Below are 12,185 nucleotides of genomic sequence, written 5' to 3'. Positions count from 1 at the left end.
TGCATCTTAGCTGCGACGTAGCGACATATTTTTCCTTTCACACCTGACGACCTTCCAGAATCTCTCCTTCAACTAAGCTCAATAGTCTCAGAGGACTGCCCAAGCGGTTACCAAGGTGACATCATGTTCGATAGGAACAGAGAGAGAAAGGAAAAAGATTACAGTTATGTCTGACCGTTACTTGGGGCACTCTGCATTCCAAAGTTATTCGCTTTGGTCGTGGTACGGCCCAGTGCTCGCGTATTGCTCAGGGTTCTATGCAGTCAGAGAGAAATAGCATTGTGTGGTTGAACTGTGTTCTTTCTGTTCTCTCTAATTGCTGGTGGTAAATTCACTGGTCATTGAGCAGTAGATTATCAGAAATCTTTACAATAATTCTATACACTGTACATGGCGTGCTTACCTTTCAGATGCACACAGAGATATATTGACCAAAGTGACAGTCAATATTTCCCACTGCTTCTCTCTTCTCAAGTAACTCGGTACTTCAGCATATCTCTGAGAACACCATTCAGGTCTATTAATTTCCTCGATTGGTCATTGTAATGGCTCGCTAGCACCTGTCTGCCTGCTACTTGTCAGAAAAGGGACTTAAAATGGCCACATCTGATCCTCTGATGACGGCATGTTGAGCGGCAACTACAAAAGAACCGAAAGTTGCAGCGTATGCAGGAGTTAAGACGGGTCTCGACTGCTCTTTATTCCCCATTGACAGGAGGAAAAAATAGTGTGAAAAATGTTTATTCTTGGTCACTCTCTGTATCTCTAGCTACAGAACACAGAAGACTGTGGCAATTTGGTTCCGTATGTTAAAACCCGCTAATGCATACTTGTTTTTGGACTTTTCAGTATTTTTGAAAGCATTCAGAAATGAGTTAATTATATTGTCATTGAGCTAGCCAATAGCTTTGCTTGCAGACTTGTCTGATGTCAACACCTACCTATCCACGTAGTTGTCTGTCAGGGCCCGATGGGGCTACTCTTGGAAGCCACATGTCTGTTCTTCCTGCTCTGGGATCAATTAGCATTAATGTCTTGTAGCTAGCGCCCTTTTTTAGTTTGCTGAGTCACCATGAGGAATGCAGGTCCGGATACAGATTTTTTCCCATGTGTTTTGTTTTCCTCACAAACCTTTCTCCTCCCTTTCATCTCTAAAGACGGAATGTTCCGTGAAGCTTCATCACTGATAACTGTCTGCTGGTCCATTTTAGTATAGCTGTGTGCGATAGCTCATTAGAAGTTTGATGCTGACTGCTGCTGGTCCCTGTTGTCTTGTTAGCGATTAGCCTGTTGCTTTTCCAGTCAGTTCATTTGGATGTGAAGCTAGCTTAGCCTCCCAAAGGAAAACAAAACAGTCAGCATGGAGAGTTAGTAAAGCGCTAACTGACCGTGATTGAAAGAAAATAAGCTTTTCCCCCATTTTTTTTCTGCATGTCACTGGCCGTGTCCGAATTCTGGCTTGACTACTACTTACTTAAACTGCATACATATTAATCGTACTATTTAGCACGTATTGTTTAGTAAAAAGTATGCTGTAGTATGCTACGGCCCAAACGTACAACTGGGAACTCGGAAGCAAACGAAGCTCAGACTGGGGGACATCGTGACGTCTGAGTTGGATGACTGTTCAAAAATATTTTTCTCAGAGTTCCCTGTTGTCTTGAATGCACCATCAGTTATGGCTTTGCATATGAACTGAAAAGGATCGTCTGTAGCCCCACCCAGTGACCGTTCACTACAGCAGAGTGTTGTTGTTAGCTAAGAAGCTAACATTTGGAAAAACGTGTTTGGAGTCAACTTGAGTTAACCGTAGGCGTAAGCATGCATCAATTGATGAATCACCTGTAGCTTGAGATGAATGGGGAGATGCAGTAGAGGAATGACGCAGAGAGCTACTCTTCCTCTGATCAAGCCATGAACTGTCCCTCTCCATCTTTGGAGGATGCATGCTCTCAAAGACTTGGCCTCTATTAGTTGATCTAGGCAACTATAGCTAGGCTACTAAAGATGATGTATTGCACATGCAATAACATAGCTCAGATGTGCGAGGGCATCTTTTATGCAGAAAAGTTGGAAGTATAACAGTAGATTTTTATAATTACAAACAAGAAACACTTTTAAATGAGAACAGAAATCCAATTTGGGTTCATAAAAAGAACTTCACCAAAAACAGTACAAAATGAATAAATTAATAGCTATAAATTAAATGCATACAAAACACATACATTTACTTCTTAAAACATCTTGGCGCACCCATCCTGTTAGCGGGATAATTTTCCCTCTGAATTGCAGAGCGCCAAATTAAATTACTAAAAATATTTAATTTTCATGAAATCACAAGTGCAATATAGCAATACCAAACAATACACACATAATCCAAAAAGTAAAAAGAAATAAATTAAGAAATATCAGAACGAGCAATGTCAGAGTCCGAAAATGCACATAGTATAAAACGTCATATTTTGTGTCATGCGCGAAAGTGTTGTTTCCCAGCTATTCATTGATTTCAGTAGCGCATCCCCAGATCTAAGCCAAGCAGTAAAGCTTTGTATTGAATTCCCATTAAAAAACAGAAGTCTAATAGCCAAATATCTAAAGATATCCTGCAATATTAATTGATTTCGGTAGCGCATCCCCATATCTAATTGATCAGCTGTTGTCAAAACTGAAATGAGTATGACATCCAGGCATTTAAAGTGTACGTGATTTTCGAAATGCCACATAGTATAAAATGTTATTTTTTAGGACGCAAGTTTGGGTATTCAGACACGGCCACTGACACACGATGAAAGCTGGTATTGGAAGTGGGGTGAGATGATAGAGCATGCTTGGAAAGACTCAGCGAAATGACGTTGACACGAGCAGCACCAGAGATATTGAGATGAGCGAGATGCTCTCTCACAGTCGCACACAGTATCTGTGCGCATGTGCGCATCACGCTGTTCAAAACGTGCTAGCGAGGGCACCAAAGAAGGTGAGCCTCGTGCTTCTGTGCTCTTAGTCCTCTTAGTTGTTGCGGAAATTGATCCATTACGCTGTTTACTTTCTGTATCTACATCATGTCGTTGAGTCTACCTTTAAATTGGCTGGATCAGTAGGTTACTGAGGTAACATGCAACTCCAAGACCCTGTCCAGAAACAACCCCTAAACTTTAGCCCCTACCTTCTAGGCATCGTTGGCAAACACTCACGTTTTAGAATTTAGTTTCTATACACGTTTCTCAGGGAAAGGAACATTGCAAAGCCGAAGTGTTACCACCAAATGTCTTTGTTTCAGTCACTGTTACATCCCTAACTCTCTCTGTACCTCTCTTTAAATCTTCCGCCACAGGGGTCCAAGCGCATCTTGAGGTCCAACGAGTATGTCCTTCCCCCAGACGGACTGATGGAGACTGACCTTGAGCTAACCTTCTCACTCCAGGTATGGCCAGGTTAACATGGCTTTCAAAAGTATCAAAGAGTGATCCGTTATGTGACTGAAATACATATTTTCATTAGCCAACGGTTGATGTACAGCACTTTTTGCTAAATTAATGGTAGTGCCTGTGTAAACATATCATACCCCTTTTTTAGTTTTAGTGTATTTCCTACACCTCAGGTTGGCGTTCAAAGCCCATCTGAGGTGGCGGATCTGAAGGCATCAAAGAAATGACTGACTGAAGAAAAACATTGTCATGGCTACAGACATGATGTAAGGTGTGATGTAACCTCCTGTAACACCTGTGTGTTACGCCCTTTTCTGTCCCCCCTAGTATCCCCACTTCCTCAAAAGGGACGCCAACCGATTGCAGATCATGCTGCAGAGGAGGAAGCGATATAAAAACCGTACCATCCTGGGGTATAAGACCTTAGCTGTGGGCGTCATAAATATGGCAGAGGTAAAGAAAACAGCTTAATATTTGTGACCATTCTTTTTTTTATCACAACAGCATATGAAGTCAAATGCACATTGCTTGTCATGGGGTTATACATCTGTAACTATGGAAATGGGGGGGGGGCTCAGCTCCCCTGAATGCAACAAAAGTCCAACTTTGGGGGTCTCTCTAAGTAATGCTAATTTAACCATTTTCCTATTCATTTAAAATGCAGTGGTAAATATGTTTTACAGTGGTAAATATGAAAATAAAATCTTCCAATGACATGAACACCCCCACCTCTTTTTTTTCATGGTTTAAACATTATTTCTTTGTGGCAGCGCTGTCCATCCAGTAGTGCTGAATTTCGGCTTTAGATGAGCTCCTTTCCTCATAGATTTTCCTTTGTACTTCCTCATTTTTTGCCATTTGTTTGCCCTGTGTCCTTGAGAAAAATAGCCTTTATTCCAATGCATTTCAGGTGTCCCAACTTTTCAGGCTACAAAAAAGCTACATTTGTCAGCAAGACAATTAATGTAGGCCTAATCAATGGCAATCACGGAATATCATTAGGCACACTTTTTGGTGTTTTGTAACAGATGTCTATTTCCATTCTTAAAATGGCGTGAGTATGCAGTCTGGATGCTGGAATTATTTTGGAGTGGACAAACATTCCTACTTTTTAAAGAGTTTTGTTTGACAATCAGATGAAAATATCATGACTGGTTGTGTTCATGTCACATTAAAAGGTCATCCATTTTTACAGTTTAAATGATGCCTTTATTATTAAGCGTGTGGACTCAAAACAGGCTTTAATTCCTACTCTGACACGGGCCCATACCTCAACACATACCCCAGCAAACACTTATACCTCAACACATTGCCTGCCTTTACTGGTCTCAGAGCATGTCATATTATTCTGTACGTAAATTCGAAACACTCCATTCAGTATGATATGTTTTGTGTGATATGCATTACTTTGTGGATGTCCTTCATCCATTTCACATGATATGTTACGCATTACAATTTGTTTGATATGTAAGAATTGCAATTTGTATAATCTGTTCGGAATTTTCAATATGTATGATATGTTACGAATTCCAATTTATTGTGGCTAACATTGGCTAGGTTTCTAATGCTAATGTATATCATAGCTAGGCTAGGGGTTGGAGTTAAGGTTAGGTTAGGAGGTTGGTTAAAGTATTAGAGTTAGGAGTTATGTTAAAGAGTTACGGTTAGGGGAAGGGTTAGCTAACATGTTAAGTAGCTGCATAGTAGCTAAAAAGTAGTAAATATTTGCAAAGTATCTACTTAGCTAAAATGATAAAGTTGTCCATGATGAAATTCTAACAAACAACCTTTGGGTTGCTAGACGTTTGCGTTATACGCCTACGTGCTACTCATCCACCTCGACCCACCACCCTCCTTTCATTTTTGCGTTAAGTAACCTTCTGTCTTATGTAACCATACCAAATGTAACATATCATACTGATGTATACTATGTTACGTCTAGTCTATGAGATCAGGCTGCTCGACCAGTTCCAATTCAGAATCCATTTTTAGCTAGGTCTGCTAAATTCAAAGTTGGCAAAGCAAGAAGGAACCTATTAACCGGCCATAACAAGGAACTGTAACCGAATGCATAAAGTGAACAGAAGCGATATTCAGAAACCCACTATTTGAAATTGACTGAACACCAGCCTATGTCATTATATGCACATCCATGAACTATTCCGCACAGCCACCAGCCAACATTAAACAATGCCCCCGGATGTAGGCATGCTTCCCCATTCCCCCAATTACATTACAGGACTACCATGGCTACATTTCCTCAGGTCTCCATCCGCAATACACTCGCAATTAGTTTCAAACTCCGCCTCCGCAAAAGGCTAAATAATACAGCATGCCGGAGAGAATGAGATGTAGAGATGTGACTGCATGAACAAAGTGCTGTCAGGCTTTCTCTTGGATTTGAATGACAGCAGTGATTGGAGAACATTTGGGGCTTTCATTCTCGATGCAACCTGCCGAAGTGATTGATGGTTAATGAAACTCCAGGGCTGCCTCTCAAATGGCACCGTATGCGATTTGGTACACAGCCTAGAGCTTAGAGCGAACTGTGTCAAGGTGAGAGGCACAAATCCGATTTGGTGAGACATGAGGAAGAAAACATGGGGAGGAAAATAAAGCTGCCCCGTTTCTAACAAAAACGGTGTGCTTCAGTTGAACGTGCGTGTGTATGTGCAAATTTATGAATGTGTGTGTGTGCCTGCGCTTGTGAGCTTGTGTTTATGGCTGTGTGTGTATCTGTGTGTGTCTATGTGTGTGTCTGTTTGTGTGTCTGTGTGTGTTTGTGTGTGTGTCTGTGTGTGTGCTTCTGCATTATGTATTTTACTCAGGTACTCATTGTTCTGAATGAACGCAACAACACTTGTATGTCGCTCACACACTTTTCTGTCCTGACTTGTGTTTAGGTGATGCAACACCCGACAGATGGAGCCCAGATCCTGGGTCTCCATAGCAACGTGAAGGAGGTGCCGGTGCGTGCGGCCGAGCTCAGTGTGTATTCCCTGTCCAGTCAGCCCATTGACCATGAGGACGGCAGCGGGCAGACAGGGACCAAGGCCAAAGCCTTAGGTGGGGACCTGGAAATCAGTGCTTATCATCACAAGTGTTTGGCCCGCACACTAAGGAAGGCTATTCATCCTGAAAACCGATGTTTTTTGCATAATGTTATTTAATTGCATAAAGTATCCTTATCTGAGTCAGAATGGCCCTTGGGGCAGGAGCCTTTCTCTTGTTTTTGTAGCATGAGTCAGCTTGATGTACAAGTACACCCGCTGGATTGGACACTAGTCTATCGCAGGGCTTTTAATTGCATAAAAAGTGCATATTTACATTGCACTTAGCCTGACAGTCATGTGAGTGAAACCATTTCCTTGGCAATTGCACATTTTAATAGACATGTGTTTCTATATTGACAGCTCGTTTTCACAAATGTTAACTTTTCTAAAGAAAATGCTTTTGAAAGAAACGTATTCTGTGTAGCCTCTCAGTGTCTCAACGTTTCACTCGTCCTTGTGTAACTCTAGAGATTTCCATACATTCACTACTTAAACGTCTATTTCCTGAAGTGCAATAAGCCCACCACAGACCCACTAATCGCCCCATGGGAAGGGTCCTTCCTACATATTGCCTGTGTCCACAGACCATCATTACTATCAGTGCCTATACCCCTAACCATGACAGCTTAAGTACATTAGGACCAATGTTACTGAGGGAAAATGCAGGATATTATTTTCAGTGGTTCTTAAGGCGGTTACAGCCTGGCACATGATGCTCCCTTAGGATCCTCGTGCTCCCAGAGCCAAAATGGACGCTGAGTAAACGATACAGATGTCAGCTGCACTAATGTAAAGGGATTCACTGTGAAACTGACGGCCCGCACCCCAAAATAAAATCATCTGTCAAGGATGCAATATTAGCCAGATGGCCGGCAAGCTATATGAAATCTTTTGAAAAATGTTACTAAACTCACTCATTCATTCATTCTATTTTCCCTTCCTTGAGGAAGTATGGAGTGACATTAGAGGCATTTAAACTTACTTGACCTCTTCCTTTTAGCTCAGAGCCTCTGAGTGGAGCAATGGAACATAGACATTTAAAATCAATGCTAAATTCCCCACAGTTTCCCAGTGAGTGAATGGAGAATTGACATGTAAACAGTTGTTCTTGTCTTTGACCCCAGATCGCTCCCCAGATATGGATAACTACTCAGAGGATGACGACGACAGCTACTCTTCGGAGCAGGAAGCTAGTGACGATGCTGTTCAACCAGTGGTGAGACACAGCACATCTTACACTTAGCTGTTGGGGAAGATCTCCAGCTCTAATTATCTGTAATGGACACCCAAAAATACACACTGTATACTGTCGTTGTGTAAGAGGATGGAATGTAAGGGACTTTCTATGTTTGTGCTTTTCTTTTAACTAAACTTCTGTCTACTATTCATGTGCTGTTCTACTAACCAATTTATGTGTTCATGCAAGTGGCTGACTGTACAAATCCTCACTTATCAGTAGCTGCAATGTAGCAGTACGCCCAGACCTTGTTTTGAGAACAAACACTTTATTGTTCTAGCCCAGCATTAACACACCTGATTCAACTAATCTTGATGAGCAGGTGTGTTAGTGCTGGGCTTGGAACAAAAAGGTACATTCCAATGGGTTGTAAAAACACTGATCTTTAAGACACGAAACTATCTTTTATAGGACCTGTACGATGAGGATGATGATGGACAAAGGAAGCCAAAGAAAAACCGGAGGAAAATGATTCGAACAACATCCATGACAAGGGTAAGGATGGGGCAGCCTAACTATATCAACAACTTTACAATGTGGTTGGATAAATTCATTAAAATACACATCAAGCATAGCTTGTAAGTTTATTTTAGTGCAGAGAGAATGAGAATAGCCCCAGCATAGAGCCCTGAGGTACAACACCTGTTCATGTGATGGCAGGGTCTGCAGGTACAAACTCTTGGAAGGGGATTGTTTTCAATTGTGTTTTTCATACCATGCTTTTTCATACTATGCATGTTGACTCACTTAGAACAGCACTGTCAAATCCTTTTGAGTGCCCTTCAGAAAGTATTCACACCCCTTGACTTTTTCCACATTTTGTTTTTACAGCCTAAAATTAAAATGTATTCAATTGAGATTTTGTGCCACTGATTTACACACAACAAGTGAAATTTTGTTTTTAGAAACGTTTACAAAAATGTAAAGCTGAAATGTCTTCAGTCAGTAAGTATTCAACCCTTTTGTTATGGCAAGCCTAAATATGTTCAGGAGTAAAGATGTGCTTAACATAAGTTGCATGGACTCACTCTGTGTGCAATAATAGTGGTTAATATCATTTTTGAATGATTACCCCCATGTCTGAGGTGGCAGGTAGCCTAGTGGTTAGAGCGTTGGGCTTGTAACCGAAAGATTGCTAGATTGAATCCCCGAGCTAAAAATCTGTCGTTCTGCCCCTGAACAAGGCAGTTAAGCCACTGTTCCTAGGCCGTCATTGTAAATAAGAATTTGTTCTTAACTGACTTGCCTAGTTAAATAAAGGTTAAATTAAAAGTATATATATTTAAAAAATATATATCTGTACCCCACACAATTATCTGTAAGGTCCCTCAGTCGAGTAGTGAATTTCAAGCACAGATTCAACAACAAAGACCAGGGAGATTTTCCCATGCCTCGCAAAGAAGGGCACCTATTGGTAGATTGATAAAAATATATATATATATCCCTTTGAGCATGGTGAAGTTATTAATTACGCTTTGGATGGTGTATCAATACACCCAGTCACTACAAAGATACATGCATCCTTCCTAACTCAGTTGCCAGAGAGTAAAGAAACCACTCAGGGATTTTACCATGAGGCCAATGGTGGCTTTAAAACAGTTAATGGCTATGATAGGAGAACACTGAAGATGGACGAACGACATTGTAGTTACTCTACAATATGAACCTAAATGACAGAGTGAAAAGAAGGAAGTCTGTACAGAATCACAATATTCCAAAACATGCATCCTGTTTGCAATAAATGTGGCAAATAAATTACATTTTTGTCTTGAATACAATGCATTATGTACAATGCATTATGTTTTGGGCATATCGAACACAATATATCACTGAGTACCACTGTTATGGGTATGTTATGGGTATGCTTGTCATCAGCAAGAGGGAATTATTTCGGGGAATAAAAAAAAATGGATTAGAGCTAAGCAAAGGCAGAATCCTAGAGGAACACCTGGTTCAGTCTGCTTTCCAACAAACACTGGGAGATAAATTCACCTTTCAGCAGGTCAATAACCTGAAACTCAAGGCCAAATTTACATTGTAGTTGCTTATCAATGCGACATTAAATGCTCCTGAGTGGCCTAGTTACAGTTTTGACTTAAATCGTCTTGAAAATCTATGGCAAGACTTGAAAATGTCTGTCAATTACTAAAAAGCATCTTGTCAGAGCTTGAAGGGTTTAAAAAAGAACAATGGGCAAATATTGTACAATCTTGGTGTGTAAAGCTCTTAGAGACTTACCCAAAAATACACACAGCTGTAATCACTACCAAAGGGGATTCTAATTATTTTATCAATATATATTAGTGTAATATTGTTCATTCGTCTTTAAAAAATGAATCTTTAATATTACCAAATATTTTGTGTAGATCGTCAAAAAGAAAAGAAGACCATTAAATCCATTTTAATCCCAATTTGTAACTCAACAAAATGTGGAAAGATTCAAGGGTTGTGAATACTTTCTGAAGGCACTGTAAGTACAAACTACATTTAAATGCAATACAGTTTTTCGGTCCCAATTCAATAACTTTATGCTCAGGTTTAGTGTGTGCTGTCTCGAAAGTTCCGAGCCAGTGCAAATGGGTGCAGTCATCAAGAGTTCACTGTAATCTCTTTAAGGTGTGTCTGTGTTAGGTCTGTGTGTCTCAGTCTTGTTCTTTTCAGGGATGGCACAGAAGATGTCTTCTGTCCCCCAAATCTAATCAGTAGTAAGAAGTAGTAACAGGAGAGTTGTCCTGGAATGAGTTCAACGTCCACTTTTAGACAAAAACACTGTGTAGAGGACGCAGACACCAACTAAGGATACAAATTAAGCAGGCACCAACACGCACAAACTGAGACCCACACATGGTAGCTGGTAACACACACAGACATACACACACAAACAGAAATCGCAAATAAACGCACACTTTAACAAATCATTGTCCCTAGGTCTTGGTATTTGCTTCAATCAATAATCCTTAATGTTGTTAATAATGTCTGGCTCTCTCCAATGACCTGATGTGCCTTTGGTGAATCAGCGAATCAGGCACACATAAGTTCACCGAGGTCGAAGCCACTAAGCCGTGTGAACATTAACTGACTTTTAATGGTGCATCCTAGTGCTCTTCAGATGCTGCCACTCTTCAGATAAGCATATTAATGGGAGTAGGGTGAAATTGCCCCTAGACATTGATTTTGGGTCAGTTTAGCTTTTCCCCAATGAATAAATATTGTTAGGATTGGAGAAGGGGAAGCTTTTCCTAGATCTTTACCTATGGGAAACTTCACTCCGGAGCGTAATAACATTTGGCGGTGAAGACTAGACTCAGAAGTCTATTGTGATTTATTGAGCTCTCAGTATTATAGAGCTGTCATCCCATGAGTTTGAAGACAGCTTCGTTGGTTACACTGATGTCTCTGAAAGATTAGCTTACGTCATGGCGTCAGCAAATGGGGATCACACTAAAAATGATCGTTCTGACAAGTTCTTGGTGTACTCTTTTTGACACCAAACTCTCTTCCTCTCCCTCCCTCTCCTCCACCCTCTGTCTCACTCTCATTTTACAGCAACCCAATTTCAAACAGAAGTTTGTGGCCCTGTTGAAGCGATTCAAAGTGACGGATGAGGTTAGTACTGCACGCTTGAACTGTTCTGTTATATATGAATAACACGCTGCAAGGGATTCATCTGCCACTGCTTCAAAGTTTTTGTAGAATGCTACAAGGTTCATAAAGTGTTCTTCATCTGTCCCTGTAGGAGAACCCTTTCTTGTTTTTGGGGAGAAGCATTTTTGGTTCTATGTAGAACCCGTTCACCCAATGAAGAACCCTCAAAGAACCATTTTGTGAAAAGGTTCTACCAACCAAAAACTATACCATTATACCATGCAATCTGTTAATGAAGTCCCATATATATGGAGCGTATTGTCTTTGACCCTTTCTGTTTACAGATCAATCTAATTGATTTAAGCGCTTTTGCTACTGTCGGCCCACTGTAGTCTCTTTAACCTAACCTCGCTCGCTGTCTGCCAGTCTCGCCCTGAGAGCGCCGCTCTCCTTTATCACCTAACTCCTTAATGATATTACCTCTCCTTCAAGCAGGAAGTGACCTAAGTAGGAAAGGCAACTGTGGTATCATTTGTATGTCGCAAATTGCACCTTATTCTCTGTATAGTGCACTACTTTAGACCAGGGCCCATCTCTCACTATGTAGGGAGTAGGGTGCCATTTGGGACACAACCCATGGTTCAACGTGTACAGGCCTGGCTGGGTTCATTAATGGTTGGTTATGTGCAGGATTGGATCAACATAACTATTTTACTGACAGGACATTCTATGGAACAGTTGGTTGACCCCGGTCACAGCTTTGTCATGCATCCTGTCATCGGAAACCTTTGGAAAAGTATTGTCCATTAGAGCCAGTGTTTCACTTTGTTCGAGTCTTCCCTAACCCAAAGTTGTGCTTCAGCACCTGCCAATATATTTAATCAT

General features: G+C 40.9%; 1 protein-coding gene across 2 annotated transcripts in view; it reads left to right on the top strand.

Annotated features, from left to right (window-relative positions):
* The window catches only part of LOC118389124 (phosphofurin acidic cluster sorting protein 2-like), a 97,186-nt gene that overhangs the window by 47,788 nt on the left and 37,213 nt on the right, over window positions 1–12,185 (top strand). For both annotated transcript variants that reach the window (XM_035778905.2, XM_035778904.2), the window contains exons 3-8: window positions 3,332–3,421; window positions 3,753–3,878; window positions 6,329–6,491; window positions 7,603–7,694; window positions 8,127–8,210; window positions 11,262–11,321. In XM_035778905.2, coding sequence (XP_035634798.1) covers window positions 3,332–3,421; window positions 3,753–3,878; window positions 6,329–6,491; window positions 7,603–7,694; window positions 8,127–8,210; window positions 11,262–11,321 — 615 coding nt within the window. The remainder of the gene's footprint in view (window positions 1–3,331; window positions 3,422–3,752; window positions 3,879–6,328; window positions 6,492–7,602; window positions 7,695–8,126; window positions 8,211–11,261; window positions 11,322–12,185) is intronic.

This window comes from Oncorhynchus keta, chromosome 10 (genome assembly GCF_023373465.1).
Source record: "Oncorhynchus keta strain PuntledgeMale-10-30-2019 chromosome 10, Oket_V2, whole genome shotgun sequence".
Classification (NCBI taxonomy): domain Eukaryota; kingdom Metazoa; phylum Chordata; class Actinopteri; order Salmoniformes; family Salmonidae; genus Oncorhynchus; species Oncorhynchus keta.
The sequence above is the reverse complement of the archived record's forward strand: the minus strand, read 5'-3'. Positions and strand labels throughout refer to the sequence as shown.